Source organism: Eretmochelys imbricata, chromosome 28, assembly GCF_965152235.1.
Source record: "Eretmochelys imbricata isolate rEreImb1 chromosome 28, rEreImb1.hap1, whole genome shotgun sequence".
Classification (NCBI taxonomy): Eukaryota; Metazoa; Chordata; order Testudines; family Cheloniidae; genus Eretmochelys; species Eretmochelys imbricata.
In genome coordinates, this window is record NC_135599.1 from 6,312,231 (window position 1) to 6,327,761 (window position 15,531).

At 45.7% G+C, this 15,531-nt stretch overlaps 1 protein-coding gene across 1 annotated transcript in view; it reads right to left on the minus strand.

Moving 5' to 3' along the window:
- Positions 1–11,307: 11,307 nt before the first annotated feature.
- The window catches only part of LOC144258260 (uncharacterized), a 30,868-nt gene continuing 26,644 nt past the window's right edge, over positions 11,308–15,531 (minus strand). Inside the window, exon 9 of the mRNA XM_077806690.1 lies at positions 11,308–14,869. Within this exon, the coding sequence (XP_077662816.1) occupies positions 13,428–14,869 (1,442 nt within the window). The 3' untranslated portion in view covers positions 11,308–13,427. The remainder of the gene's footprint in view (positions 14,870–15,531) is intronic.

A 15,531-nucleotide genomic window follows, 5' to 3' on the forward strand; every position in this document is an offset into this window, starting at 1 on the left:
GCCGGGCAGGCCCCTTTGCATTCAGCAGCTGCCGGTTTGTAAACAGTGCCCTTGCACTGAGCTGGGCAGAGCGGGGTCGCCCCCTCTGTGCCCTGCCCCATTGCCCCGGGCCAGCCCCTCGCTCCGGGTACCGACCTCCCCGCCCCATGCTCCGTTATCCCCATGGGGCCCACACATATGTTTGGGGCTGAGCCTACAAAAGGTTAATCCAGGCCTGGATATGCTCATGTGACTCCATCTTGGGCCAGTAACTTTCCATACACAGGGGCTATGGGCTTTGTCTGGACAGTAAATGTCCATGCACATGGCAAAGGATGTAAAAGACTCCTGTGACATCTCCATTTTGCTTCGTTCCTGCTCTAATTCTCTGGATCGTGGATTTACACCTAAAAGGAGTATCTTGAACGATGGACTGAGGACCTTCCAGTCCTTCGGAAGTTGCCAGAGAGACTTTTGCAAGCCAGCAATCTATTCCCTCACTGCCCCAAACCTGATCTAAGGGCTTTGCCATCATTTGTATATATGTCATCTATTAGCCATTTATAACTCTCTTCTTTCCTTTTCTTTTATTGATACATCTTTAGTCCATTTACCAAGGATTGGCTGGCAGTCTGATATTTAAGGTATAAGGTATAAGATATTTAAGATATAAGGTCTGAGCTACATATTGACCTGGGGTAAGTGTCTGATCCTTTGGGATTAGTAAGAACCTCACCAATGGTGAAATGGGTTTTCAATAGCTTCTCACGCTATTAATTATTATTATTAGGGGAGGAGGGATAGCTCAGTGGTTTGAGCATTGGCCTGCTAAACCCAGGGTTGTGAGTTCAATCCTTGAGGGGGCCATTTAGGGATCTGGGGCAAAAATTGGGGATTGGTCCTGCTTTGAGCAGGGAGTTGGACTAGATACTTCCTGAGGTCCCTGATATTCTATGTTTGTGTGGACAGGAGCCAAGGGCTGGAATGCCTAAAGGGGGCTGTGTTTGGCCTCTGGTCAACCAGTGTGGTACAGAAAGAGCTCTTCTTTTGCTGAATCTAGTTATAGACTAAAGCACCAGTTTGGGGGAATTGTCCACCCTGATTCTTGCCGTCTGCCCTGCATGTGGCATTCTCAGTGTGGTCCATTCCAGGCATCCAGTCACAGAGACATTTGTTCCTTTCAGGGAACTCTTCTAGGAAGGCCCATGCTATCTCTGCCCACCCTAGGAGGAGTGAGAGGAGAATCAGACTCATAGAAGATTAGGGTTGGAAGAGACCTCAGGAGGTCATCTAGTCCAATCCCCTGCTCAAAGCAGGACCAACACCACCTAAATCATCCCAGCCAGGGCTTTGTCAAGCCGGGCCTTAAAAACCTTTAAGGATGGAGAAGCTTTGGTGGTGCCCTTAACTCCAGGCTGTCTCGCTTGGGCAGGTAGAATTGACTCCATTTGCTGCTGAGAATTGATGTCTTGAGAGAATTAAGAGTGTTGGTTGAGTTTGCTAACAGGGACCTATGGGAAAGGCCTCCTGGCACATCCTGGGAACTGGTGGAGGTTTCAGCAAATTACCAGATAGTGGCCCTTAAGAACTGGAGTACCCTATGTGGCCCCCAGAAGTTTTAGCAATGACAGTGAGAAGTGTAAGGTGATGCATTTAGGGATTAATAACAAGAATTTTAGTTATAAGCTGGGGACGCATCAATTAGAAGTAACGGAGGAGGAGAAGGACCTTGGAGTATTGGCTGATCATAGGTTGACTATGAGCCGCCAATGTGATATGGCCGTGAACAAAGCTAATGCGGTCTTGGGATGCGTCAGGAGAGGTATTTCCAATAGGGATAAGGAGGTTTTAGTACCGTTATACAAGGCACTGGTGAGACCTCACCTGGAATACTGTGTGCAGTTCTGGTCTCTCATGTTTAAGAAGGATGAATTCAAACTGGAACAGCTACGGAGAAGGGCTACTAGGATGAGCCGAGGAATGGAAAACTTGTCTTATGAAAGGAGACTCAAGGAGCTTGGCTTGTTTAGCCTAACCAAAAGAAGGCTGAGAGGAGATTACTATCTATAAATATATCAGAGGGATAAATACAACAGAGGGAGAAGAATTATTTAAGTTCAGTACCAATGTGGACACAAGAACAAATGGATATAAACTGGCCATCAGGAAGTTTAGACTTGAAATTAGACAAAGGTTTCTAACCATCAGAGGAGTGAAGTTTTGGAATAGCCTTCCAAGGGAAGCAGTGGGGGCAAAAGACCTATCTGGCTTCAAGATTAAACTCGATAAGTTTATGGAGGAGATGGTATGATGGGATAACATGATTTTGGTAATTAATTGATCTTTAACTATTCATGGTAAATAGGCCTAATGGCCTGTGATGGGATGTTAGTTGGGGTGGGATCTGAGTTACCCAGGAAAGAATTTTCTGTAGTATCTGGCCAATGAATCTTTCCCATATGCTCATGGTTTAGCTGATCCCCATATTTGGGGTCGGGAAGGAATTTTCCTCCAGGACAGATTGGAAGAGGCCCTGGGGGTTTTTCGTCTTCCTCTGCAGCGTGGGGCACGGGTCACTTGCTGGAGGATTCTCTGCTCCTTGAAGTCTTTAAACCACGATTTGAGGACGTCAATAGCTCAGACACAGGTGAGAGGTTTATTGCAGGAGTGGGTGGGTGAGATTCTGCGGTGAGGTCGGACTAGATGATCATAATGGTCCCTTCTGACCTTAGTATCTATGAATCTGTGAAACCATCAGGAGCTGTGGGCCAAGAATAAACTAGAATGTGGTAAAATTGATGCGGAAATCCTACTTCCAGGCCCCAATCCCCCATCTCCGAAGCAGTATAGGTATTCAAAAGAAGCAGAGGCCAGCCTGAAAGAAACAATGGACCTGCTCTTAAGCCAAGGTCCTAGTGGAATAAACAAGCCTCAATAACGCCACCCTAGGGCAGGTCCTTAAAAGTTATGGCAAGACCTGGAGGCTGGTAGTAGATTTTCATCCCCTTAATTCTGTGACCCCCACTGATGGCCCCCAGAGTGGCTAAGTATCACGAGATGATGGCCTCCTTTGTAGTAGGAGCCAAGTGATTTTCAGTTTTGGATTTGGCCAGTGATTTCTCTTCTACCCCTTTACACCAGTATAGCTATTCTAAAATTAACTTTTACCTTTCAGAGGAAGCGGTTGTGTTCTGCCAGGGTGCCTGTGGGCTGGAACAATGCGCCTATTATTTGTGAAGATGAAGGTGGGGCTGCCTGAAAGAGACAGTGTGATGTCTTATGTGGAGGATATCCTGGTTTTCACTCAGACCAGGGAAGAGAATCTGGAGCTATTGGACAGGGACTTCCAAACGATTCAGGAAACTGGGTTTGATCCTAAGGAAAGCCAAGTTGTGCTCCCAACCATTAGTGACTCTGGGACAGGAGGGGCATTTCCCTGACCAACAGAGAGCGGAGCTGATTCTTAGATGCCCAGCTCCCACAGATGTAACTGTTCTTAGATTCTTTCTGGGAATGGATTGTTTCTCCCGAGATTTCATTGAGGGCTTTTTAGAGAAGGCAGCCCCACTGCGTGACTTGTTAAAGAATGGGGTGGAATGGGGAAGTGGGGCCGTCTGCAGCAGGAAGCCATGGTGCAGTTAAAAGAAGCCTACGGTTATGTCTACACTGAGAAAGCCACCATGAAAGTACCCACCAATGAGGCCCTAAAACGGCAGTGCTTGCTGGCTCCACCCAGACAGCCAAGAATGTAGCTAGAGCCGTAGCCTTTGAGAATACCCCCAACACGCAGGAGGTAGCCATTTTTAAGGATTCAGATTGGGTCCTCCGATCCCTGGTGGACTGGGTTCCTGAGTGGAAAGAGAGAGGTATTAAGCCTGCGGATGGAAAAACCCTAATACATGCTGACAAGCTGGCATACATGTGGACATTAGCAGAGGCTCGTGAGACAGTAATACATCTGGGAAAAGTGAGAAGCTCATAAGAAGTGAACTGAGGAAGTGAAGTGGAATAACAGAGCTGGTGAGGCAGCAAAAAGGAGAGCTGACAGAACGAGGAGTAATGGTCTCAAGTTGCAGTGGGGGAGGTCTAGGTTGGATATTAGGAAACACTATTTCATTAGGAGGGTGGTGAAACACTGGAATGCGTTACCTAGGGAGGTGGTGGAATCTCCTTCCTTAGAAGTTTCTAAGGCCTGGTTTGACAAAGCCTGACTGGGATGATTTAGTTGGTGTTGGTCCTGCTTTGAGCAGGGGGTTGGACTAAATGACCTCCTGAGGTCTCTCCCAACCCTGATCTTCTATGATTCTATGACTTTGAGCTTGATGGCAGCTTGATTACATTGGTGCTTTAGTAAAAACAGCCAGGGTCAATCAGTATTGTTTAGTCATTGAAACAGCTTTTAGAAAAGTTGCAAACCAACCAAGAAAGGATTGGGGCCAGAGATTGCCATTTATTCTCATGCCCATAAGGGGATGTGTGGCGTCTCATGGAGTGACCCCGTTGAAAGCAATGACTGGAAGGGGCAGGCGTCTTCCAGAACAGTGGTGGGTGGGTGGTACACCATCCGATGACCTGAAACCCCGGGTCTTTATGGACCAGTGGATGCATCAGCTGTTGCTAGCACTTACAAGAGGTCACAGACTAGCCCTCACAGGCGGTGGCCTTAGGAGCAAGAGCTCAAAAAACGCAGCCGAGACTGGGTCCAATTCTGAATCCCCCAGGATTGGCAGATACGGATATGATTATTTACTGACTGGTTCAGGCAAGAGCTCGCGCTCTCAGTCCAGTTTGGGCGAGAACTGTAAGAATTTGCAACTAAAGCAAGTCCCACTGTTTATCAGCTAGAAATTCCATCTGGGAAGAAAAACATGATCAAGTGGCTTCATTCCTCGCAGCTGACATGGTGGAAGTGGGACAGCCTAAGCAAATCCGGACGGAGGAATTTGCTGACTTGCAAGAGGCCACTCAAAGCACAGTGAAAATCTGAAGAGCCCCTTCCCAAAAGGGGGTGGCAGGAAGAGAGAAGGTGGAGGGCAATTCACACCCAGCTAGGCTGGAATAAATGTTATTGTTAGCTTAAATGTTTGGTGGTACCACCCGCGATATAGGGAGGGGGGAAAGTTTTGTTTTGCTTTGTGTTTTAGATGACTAATTGTGTGGACACTGGCAGACCTCAGAAAGGATGCAAGGCTGTGTGCTGTTTTTGCTGGAATTTGGATCACAGGCCTGCTCCTGCGGTGGTGTGAATCCGGAACGTTTCGTGTTCGAGGCCTGGGGAAACTTCCCCTGGAGGACAGTGGCGTGTGATATAAATGATTCCACAACAGACAACATTGTGGGACTCTGAAAGATCTCCGACAAAATTGTGTGTGTCATAGAATCATAGAATATGAGAGTTGGAAGAGCCCTCAGGAGGTCATCTAGTCCAACCCCCTGCTCAAAGCAGGACCAACACCAGCCACGGCTTTTGTCATATAATGGGCCAATGGAAATTTTGAATGGGAATACCAATTTGACTGTCCACCATACAATTCCACCTGCAGCCAGCCACTTCCACCCCCAGCATAAAATCAGGACACAGACTTAGAAGTGAAACGCCTTTATAATGATACATTGAATACGTGGGGTTGCCAATGGAAAGGAATTGGTAGTCTTTTTCATAATCGTGAGCCTAAACGTGTACATTTGTGGACCGACATCCCCAAGCAGACATTACTGGGGGGAAAGGCAATTTATTTGAGGCCGAAACAATCCCTTTCATCCCCAAACATTGGACGAGAAAGTCTGGAGGAGGCAAGACCACCGATAGCAACACCAGGAGGGGAAGGACTTATGGAGCACATGACTTACGAGGAACGGCTCAGGGAACTGAGATTATTTAGTCTGCAGAAGAGAAGAATGAGGGGGGATTTGATAGCTGCTTTCCACTACCTGAGAGGTGGTTCCAGAGAGGATGGAGCTTGACTGTTCTCAGTGGTGGCAGCTGACAGAACGAGGAGTAATGGTCTCAAGTTGCAGTGGGGGAGGTTTAGGTTGGATATTAGGAAAAACTTGTTCACTCGGAGGGTGGTGAAGCACTGGAATGGGTTACCTAGCGAGGCAGTGGAATCTCCTTCCTTAGAGGTTTTTAAGGTCAGGCTTGACAAAGCCCTGGCTGGGATGATTTAGTTGGGGATTGGTCCTGCTTTGAGCAGGGGGTTGGACTAGATACCTCCTGAGGGCCCTTCCAATCCTGATCTTCTATGATTCTATGAAGGGGAGACTGTTTTGCCCTGCACTTTGGAGGCTCTGGCTTCTCAAGAAATTTGTAATAGGGACACAAAGGTTGTTTGGATAATAGGGTGGTTAAACAGTTCCTTGGTAAAAGACTTATTTACATGCAGTCCACCATGATGGGAAAATGGCTCCTCCAGGGACGTCCATGGAGTAAAAGCTGTAGAAGTGTGGATTTTGGAACCACCTGCAATTAATTTGCTTGGGACACATGTAGGTCAAACCACGGTAAAGAAGCATTTGGAGATGAATCCAACCCACACCCTGAAAACCGTTATTGTCGATCTCGCCTTAGCAAGCTTCTTGGCAATAGAACCCCACTGCGGAAAGTTTGTCCAGCCATTGTATGAGGGCTGGAAAAATTGGATTAATTTTCATGATGTCCCCCAACTGGCCTAGGACTGAATGAAAAGGGAGCATTTGAGAGCGACTGAATTGGGGGTAGGGGTGGTAATATCAATCCGGTGGTGGTTGCAAATAAAATGAACGCAGTAGAGAAATACCTGAAGGATTTAACAACACCCCCTCAGAGTATCCTTAGATCAGCTAAGCTCCACACAGGATGGGGTGGGACCGGTTTTAGGGGAATGGGAACAATCCCTCAAACAGAACACCTCTGCCTCTTGCAGGCTGTGGGTGCCCTCCAGAGTAATTTTCCTTGGGTCTGGCAAATGCAGCTTCAGATTATTGATGTGGTAAAGGACATAAATCGAGACCATGTGATCTGGATCCTCCCACTGGAAATTAGAAGCATTATTTGAAAAAATTCCTCCCAGACTTAGAGAGATTTGCAATGCTGGTAGAAAATGGTAAATTTTCTCTATGATAGAAGGTCAGGAGAAATCACTATATTTGTCTTGTCATGTCAGAAGCAGAAATAAGGCAGCTTTCCCCTATTGCAGCCTTGGGCCTTAATGTTAATCAAACAGTGACGGTGCCCCTGGACCCCAGAGTATGGGTAACACAAGAGGCCCACAGGTGGAATTGGGAACTCTGCAGCCACAGGCTGTGTGTTTAGAAATAACAGAGGGAAAATTTCACTATGCTATTAATCCATTTGCAAATGAATCTACGGTTGGGTACGTGGGTGATAGTTCCATACGTCTTAGAAGCTGGCGCTCATAATTAATTACATGCAACATTTGCCTCAAAAACCACATGAAAGCAAATGGTTTTGCCACATCGTAGCATGTGATTTTAAATTTCCAGTGCCTGCATCGAAATGGAGCTAATTACATGTAATACCTGGAGCCACTGGAATGAATGGGCCAAAAGAAAACTCATGAGGTTCAACAAGAACAAGTGCAGAGTCCTGCACTTAGGACGGAAGAATCCCATGCACCGCTACAGACTAGGGACCGAATGGCTGGGCAGCAGTTCTGCAGAGAAGGACCTAGGGGTGACAGTGGACGAGAAGCTGGATATGAGTCAGCAGTGTGCCCTTGTTGCCAAGAAGGCCAATGGCATTTTGGGATGTATAAGTAGGGACATTACCAGCAGATCGAGGGATGTGATCGTTCCCCTCTATTCGACATTGGTGAGGCCTCTTCTGGAGTACTGTGTCCAGTTTTGGGTCCCACACAACAAGAAGGATGTGGATAAATTGGAAAGAGTCCAGCGGAGGGCAACAAAAATGATTAGGGGTCTGGAACACATGAGTTATGAGGAGAGGCTGAGGGAACTGGGATTGTTTAGTCTGCGGAAGAGAAGAATGAGGGGGGATTTGATAGCTGCTTTCAACTCCCTGAAAGGGGGTTCCAAAGAGGATGGCTCTAGACTGTTCTCAGTGGTAGCAGATGACAGAACGAGGAGTAATGGTCTCAAGTTGCAGTGGGGGAGATCTAGGTTGGATATTAGGAAAAACTTTTTCACTAGGAGGGTGGTGAAGCACTGGAATGGGTTCCCTAGGGAGGTGGTGGAATCTCCTTCCTTAGAAGTTTTTAAGGTCAGGCTTGACAAAGCCCTGGTTGGGATGATTTAGTTGGGGATTGGTCCTGCTTTGAGCAGGGGGTTGGACTAGATACCTCCTGAGGTCCCTTCCAACCCTGATATTCTATGATTCTATGAATTGAACTCTTTTACAGATACTGCGTCAGCGTCCCCTTTTGAGGAATTATTTACATCCTGCTAAACAGGAAGCACGCAAAGTCATGGTCACTGTCGTAGAGACTGGCATTCAGTCACTTTCTCTTGCTACTTCCCCCCTATAATAGAAAAGGTAGGAGGGATGTTCTGATATTACACTCCATATTCTTCATGGAAATGTGCTTATGATATGGATAGGATATAACCGAGATGTACCTCATGCAAGCTGGCACATGTGAGGTCTCATTGGAACGGTTATGATTTACTGAATGCGTTTACCCAATTTGAAGCATGTATCTGCAGCTGGGAATACTGACCGTGTCGCTGTATTTCAAATGTGCTAAGCTGGATGAGGCCAAACAGTGTTAGTGGCTGATTGAGGAAATGCACACAAGCATAAGGACAGGTTTCAGAGGAGCAGCCGTGTTAGTCCGTATCCGTAAAAAGAAAAGGAGGACTTGTGGCACCTTAGAGACTAACAAATTTATTTGAGCATAAGCTTTCGTGAGCTACAGCTCACTTCCTCGGATGCATTCAGGAAGCCCCCTAGAAACTGAGAGTAATAGAAACCTCTCAGAGATAGCTCTACATAATGGGAACTGTTTGACCCAGGTCACAGCAAAAAAGCTGTCCAGCAAGTGGGGGGGAAGATATAAAAGAGGGACAATGACAACATGAGGGGTCCTCACTCTCCCTACAACACCACACCTGAAAACAGCCAAGGAACAAAGACTGACTTGCGGGAAGTGACCGTCCCAGGCTGGAAGGATTTTTAGCCTGTGTATGAAAACCGGGAAAAGCCAAGGCAATTTGTGCCTTAAGAATCTGCCAGCCTGTTTATCACTCAGGGTGAGAATTTGCTAATTTGCATCCTACCTATTTAGTGTGTTATCATAAAATCATAGACCTGAAAGGGACCTCAGGAGGTCGTCAAGTCCAGTCCCCTGCACTCAAGGCAGGACTAAGTATTATCTAGACCATCCCTGACAGGCGTTTGTCCAGCCTGCTCTTAAAAATCCCTAATGATGGAGATTCCAGAGCCTCCCTAGGCAATTTATTCCAGTGCTTCACCACCCTGACAGTTACGAAGTTTTCCCTAATGTCCAACATAAACCGCCTTTGCTGCAATTTAAGCCCACTGCTTCTTGTCCTATCCTCAGAGGTTCAGAAGAACAATTTTTCTCCCTCCTCCTTTTAATAACCTTTTACATACTTGAAAACTGTTCTCATGTCCCTTCTCAGTCTTCTCTTCTCCAGACTAAACAAACCCAATTTTTTCAATCTTCCCTCAGAGGTCATGTTTTCTGGACCTTTGATCATTTTTGTTGATCTTCTCTGGACTCTCTCCAATTTGCCCACATCTTTCCTGAAATGTGGCACCCAGAACTGGACACAATACTCCAGCTGAGGCCTAATCAGCGCAGAGTAGAGCGGAAGAATTACTTCTCGTGTCTTGCTTACCACACTCCTGCTAATACATCCCAGAATGATGTTCGCTTCTTTTTCAACAGCTTGTGATCCACTATGACCCCCAGATCCCTTTCCACAGTACTCCTTCTTAGGCCATCATTTCCCATTGTGTATGTGTGCAGCGGATCGTTCCTTCCTAAGTGGAGTACTTTGCATTTGACCTTATTGAATTTCATCCTATTTACTGTAGACCATTTCTGTAGTTTGTCCAGATCATTTTGAATTTTAATCCTATCCCCCAAAGCACTTGCAACCCCGGCCAGCTTGGTATTGTCCACAAACTTTAGAAGTGTACTCTGTATGCCATTATGGTCAGTTTGCAGCTTTTGTTTATTTACTAAGGTAATCAGCTTTGTTCTGTTTGCTATCCCTTTAACCACTTAAAATCTACCTTTTGTAATTAATACATTTATTTTGTTTATTATTAAACCCAGTTTATGTAATTTCTAATGGGGGGGCAAGAAGTTGTGCACATCTCTCTCTTCACTTTGAGGAAGAGGGTGGATTTTTATGAGCTTGCGCTGCACAGATATTTCTATACAGTGCAAGACAGTATTATTTTGGGTTTATCTCCAAAAAGGGGAGTACTGGGGAAGTCCTCTCACACAGAGCTGACATCAGTCTGTGGCTGCAACTGGGTGTGGCCCTACCTGTGTATGTGCTGCAAGAGGCCAGAGAGCTCAATTCAGCAAAACAGGGAGTGGGAACCCAGGCCGGTGGAACAAGAGAGGCTCAGTGAAATCCCCCAGTACATCAGGTGGTGTTGCAGAAGCGGGGGGGGTCCAACCCATCACAGATGTATTTGTTTTAAGGAAGCCTCTGCTGATGGGCATTTTCACTGTTTTCTTTCCAACTATCTAGCCCTGTGGTAGGCCTTAATCGCTGGTTAATATCCAGTTGGCATGCAGGACCTCCCCTGCTTCTATTAATTAAAGGTCAAAAAACTTGCTCAGTGCCTCAGTGAGTTTGCCTGGTGAGATGTTGTTCCTTTCAGAACCTCAACTTCAGCAAAATTCAAACTTTTGAAATCCAGGAAATGCATAGTTAAGGTTGCCCACACAACCTTAACTCTGCCTCCCCCCACAATGCCCCAATATGCCCTGTTAACACACATGCATTTACTTTGCCAGCATCACATTCACTGAACCGTACAGGCTCTTCACCTCCATTAACAACCAAATTAGACCCCCCAACGTCAGCTAGGCCTGACTAGGCACAGCCAACTAGAGTGGGGCACAGGCTGGGCCTAGCCATGACGGACACTGCAGAGCATCACCTGCCACTACTCAGAGACTCTCCCCGCTTCATTGACCCCATCTCAGTCATCCACTCTACCCCACCCAATTCCCAAAAACCTGGGAGAGGGAGCTCACTTTTCCCTTGTGATGCCCAGAGCTCCTCCAATTGCATTTGGAGCAGAGATGGGGGCTCCCTTTGGCTGCTCCCCTGTGAGAACCAAAGGGTTAATTTAGATGGCAATTCAGGGTTGACTCGCTGATCTCCACCCTGATGTTCGGCGGTTCTGGCCCACGTTGCTTATTGAAAGAAATGGTTCCAGATTCCCCTTTACACATTTTATTAAACTGAAAAAAAAAAAAAAAAAATCAAGAACACACATCACTAGGACTAAACCACTGTACACATAACTAAACTAACCGTTGAGTGAACACACTTATGTTAAGGTCAAAATCAATAATTCAATGCGTTAACGATGCTGTTGCATTGCAATCATGTTATCAATTTAGCCAAATAATCAGATTAATACAACAGACCCTCAACCCTTATAAATCCTAAAACAGGAACCCAAGGAGGCAGCTGTCAGTTTAGTTGTAAACCTCAGAGAACTTCACCCACGCCGTGCAATCCACATTGAGCTCGTTAACTATTTCAATACTGAAACCAAATAATTGTTCGTATTTAAACTGCAACCTGAAAGCCAATCCAAGCGTCCTCCTTCGATTGAACTCTTGTGTGGTAAATCCTTCTCTTTCACCCTCCAACACAGACACAGCCCCTAACGAGGTTTTAATGAGCAGAAGTCTAACCGTTCTCAATGAACAGTTTATAGCATTGAAGGATGTGCTGTTGATCAGAGTTTCAGAGTGGAGATTTAAAACCACGACTCTTTCTCTCTTTGTTAGCATAGCCAATAGCTTGGAGTATTCCCTCAGGTTGATTGATCTGCACTTGAACTTTCTCCATGTCATCGTGGCAGGGTGGGATAATAGCCAAAGCAATAATAATAATTAATAATGAATAGAGACTATTTTACCAAATGGTCATTTGGCTCAAAGTCCCTAGTAAATCGGTGACATTCAATCAAACAAAACCAATATCCGGTTATGTAACCAAACATCTTCAGGAGAGAGAAATCCACCTCTCACGGAGCTGTAAGACAATTTTGATGTCATGGAAAGTTAAATTCCAGAGCAGGAGACTCCTGATGACTCAGAATTAGGACAGCAGATTCTCCCACCATCTTCTCCTCTGAAACCTGCTTCATTCCATGCTGTCTCACAATTACTGAGTCATGTGACTTGGGAAAGTTTTAGCATCAACATAATGCGAAAAAACAGCCAGTTTCCCCATCCAAAAACAATCCCAACTCAGAAGGAAAAAGACAAAAATTGTCTTTGCCAATAGACGAAAAATGGGGTTTAAGCTAAGAATGATCACGCTGTTCTAGACCCATTAAACATTCTCCTTCCGGGTCTGTGACTCTTTCACCTCCAAACCTAACAAGTCTGATTTAGGATCTAAGAAATCGAACCATGATTTCCAAGCACGGAGAGCTCAGAACACTGTGTCTTGGGGAACTATGGGAGGTGGAGGGAAAGAACGGGAAGAAGATAAACTCTACACAGCTGAGACAGACGGAAACACTGCTGAGATGATGGGTAATGAGGGAATCCCTCCGACACTTAATTGCTATAATTAAATGTATTTTAAGTGAAAAAACGGTACAAAAAATAAACTGATTTTCAGCACAAGCCACGGCAATGTGAGAACAAATAGGTATCAGAGGGAATTGGTGACTCTAACAATCACTTTGCAGTGGGAGAAACAGTAGAAATGAGATGCTCCAGGGTTGTTTAGACAAGGAAAACTGATGGAGCACTGGTGAGGTTCTGAGGACACCTGCTAGATACCCCCAGCTACTGTACACAGGCTATGTCTTGACGACAGGAATAGTCATGGTTTGACATCCAGCTAGCTAAGACCAGGGGAAATCTGAGTGGAGATGAGGGCCAGGTAATTTTATCTCAGTGGAGCTGGTTTAGGTCACCCGTATCCTCTGGAGCTCATGGACATTCCTGGTAGGAGGAAGACGTGCTCCCATGACTCATAGAACAAAGGAGGTGATAGATACGAGCACTGAATTCATTCCAAAGAAGGACAAACTACAAAAGAGAAAAGTGGGCAACTCATCTAGGGGACCCAAGAGATCACGTGATGCAAATAGTTCAAAAGTCTTTAAGAGGGAATTAGGAAAAAAAATAAATAAAAATGGTCAGCCTTAAATAAGGTGTTTACGGTGTCTGTTTCTTTTGCAAATTCTCTGGCGGTAAGTAAGGGCTGAGGTCTGATAGAAGCTTTTCCCACCCTCATTTAGAGTGTCTCTAGGCAGGGTGGAGCCTCTGATGTCGAATGAGGTTCGAGCTGCGAGTGAAGTTTTTCCCACACTCGCTGCACTGATAAGGTCTGGCTCCCACGTGGATTCTCTGATGTTCCCTAAGCGCGGAGCTGACAAAGAATTTTTTCCCGCACTCACGGCACCCGTAGGGCCTCTCTTCTGTGTGGAATCTCTGATGTGTGATTAGGCTCGAGCGCCAAGTGAAGCTTTGCCCACACTCAGGGCATCCATAGGGTCGCTCGCCGGTGTGGATTCTCTGATGTTTAATCAGGTCCGAGCTCTGCGTGAAGCTTTTCCCGCACTCGCAGCATTCATGGGGTCTCTCTCCCGTATGGATTCTCTGATGGGTCATAAGCGCTGAGCTGTGAGTGAAGCTTTTCCCGCACTCACTGCATTCATAGGGTCTCTCTCCCGTGTGGATTCGCTGATGCTTAGTAAGGTCTGAGCTATCCATGAAGCTTTTCCCGCACTCACCGCATTCATAGGGTCTCTCTCCCGTGTGGATTCTCTGATGCTTAATAAGGTCGGAGCTGTCCATGAAGGCTTTCCCACACTCGCAGCATTCATAGGGTCTCTCTCCAGTGTGGATTCTCTGATGTGCAATGAGGTGTGAACTGCGAGTGAAGGTTTTCCCGCACTCGCGGCATTCATAAGGTCTGGCTCCCGTATGGATTCTCAGATGTTTCATAAGTGAGGAGCTGTTGGTGAAGTTTTTTGCGCACTCACAGCATTTGTAGGGTCTCTCTCCTGTGTGAATTCTCTGATGTACAATTAGGTTTGAGCGCCGAGTGAAGCTTTCTCCACATTCAGAGCACACATAGGATTGCGCCCCTGTGTGGATCCTCTGATGTGTAATGAGGGATGATTTCTGAGTGAAGTTTTTCCCACACTCGCAGCATGCGTAGGGTCTCTCTCCTGTGTGGATTCGTCGATGTTTAATAAGGGACGATCTCTGAGTGAAGGCTTTCCCACATTCACAGCATGCATAGGGTCTCTCTCCTGTGTGTATCCTCCGATGTTTAATAAGGGATGAGCTCTGAGTGAAGTTTTTCCCACACTCACAGCATTCATAGGGTCTTTCCCCAGTGTGGATGCTCTGATGTTTAATAAGGACTGAGGGCCTACAGAAATTTTTCCCACACTCAGAACATGTGTTTTTTCTCTCCCTTGCCTGCATTTTCTGCTGGGCTGTGGTTTCCTTGAGGTATTTGTGAGGTCCCAAACTATTAATGGATTTATTCCTTTTCTCCCTTGGCTTGTTTCCCTGCTTCCTCTCTGGCCTGTGCTGACTCTCACGACCTTCTCTCTGCTCATGACTCCCGGAATCATCCTCTTGAGATATTTGCAATAATGTCCCGTGTGCTTCCTCTTGATCAGCATCTTCCTGCTGAGGTTTCTGCTCCTCCTTCTCACTCAGCATCCCATCACCTGTTGGCAGAAACAGGAATGGGAAAGGGGAGACCCAACCATGTTGGAAATTAGCTGCGGTGGAAGAGGCAGTGCGAGATGTCCCTCATGTTCTGGCAATCCCTAATCCCTAGGGTTTTAATGAGACAACTCACATGCTTTATATTAAGAACATATTTCGGTGGATTCAGACTGGTCAGCTTGGAAGGATTCGATTTTTATCAATACACATCAATTTCACTGTCAACACACAAACCAACCAGAAATATTTCCATCAACAATCAAAATTTCAGATAAGCAAAATAAGAATGCTGTTGGAGAATGTAGAGTTTGGTGTAACGATACGGACTTGATATATTTGGACATGTGATGTTGACAGTTTTAACAGTTATAAAGCTTTAGTGTTCTGAATCTCAACATCTACTGCCATTAACTAATTATTGTCTGACTTCCCTGCATAATTTCCTGCAACTGAAAATATAAACTGATCAAAATTGAAAAAAATGCCTAAAACCTTTATTTTCGCACAGTTCTGAAAACTTAAAACCATCAAAATTGAAAGAAAAAAAAAAGCTTAAATAATCGGAAATTATGAAAAAATAAAAACAATGATTAGGGCTGTCAATGAATCGCAGTTAACTCACGGGATTAACTCAAAAAAATTAATCGTGATTAAAATAATT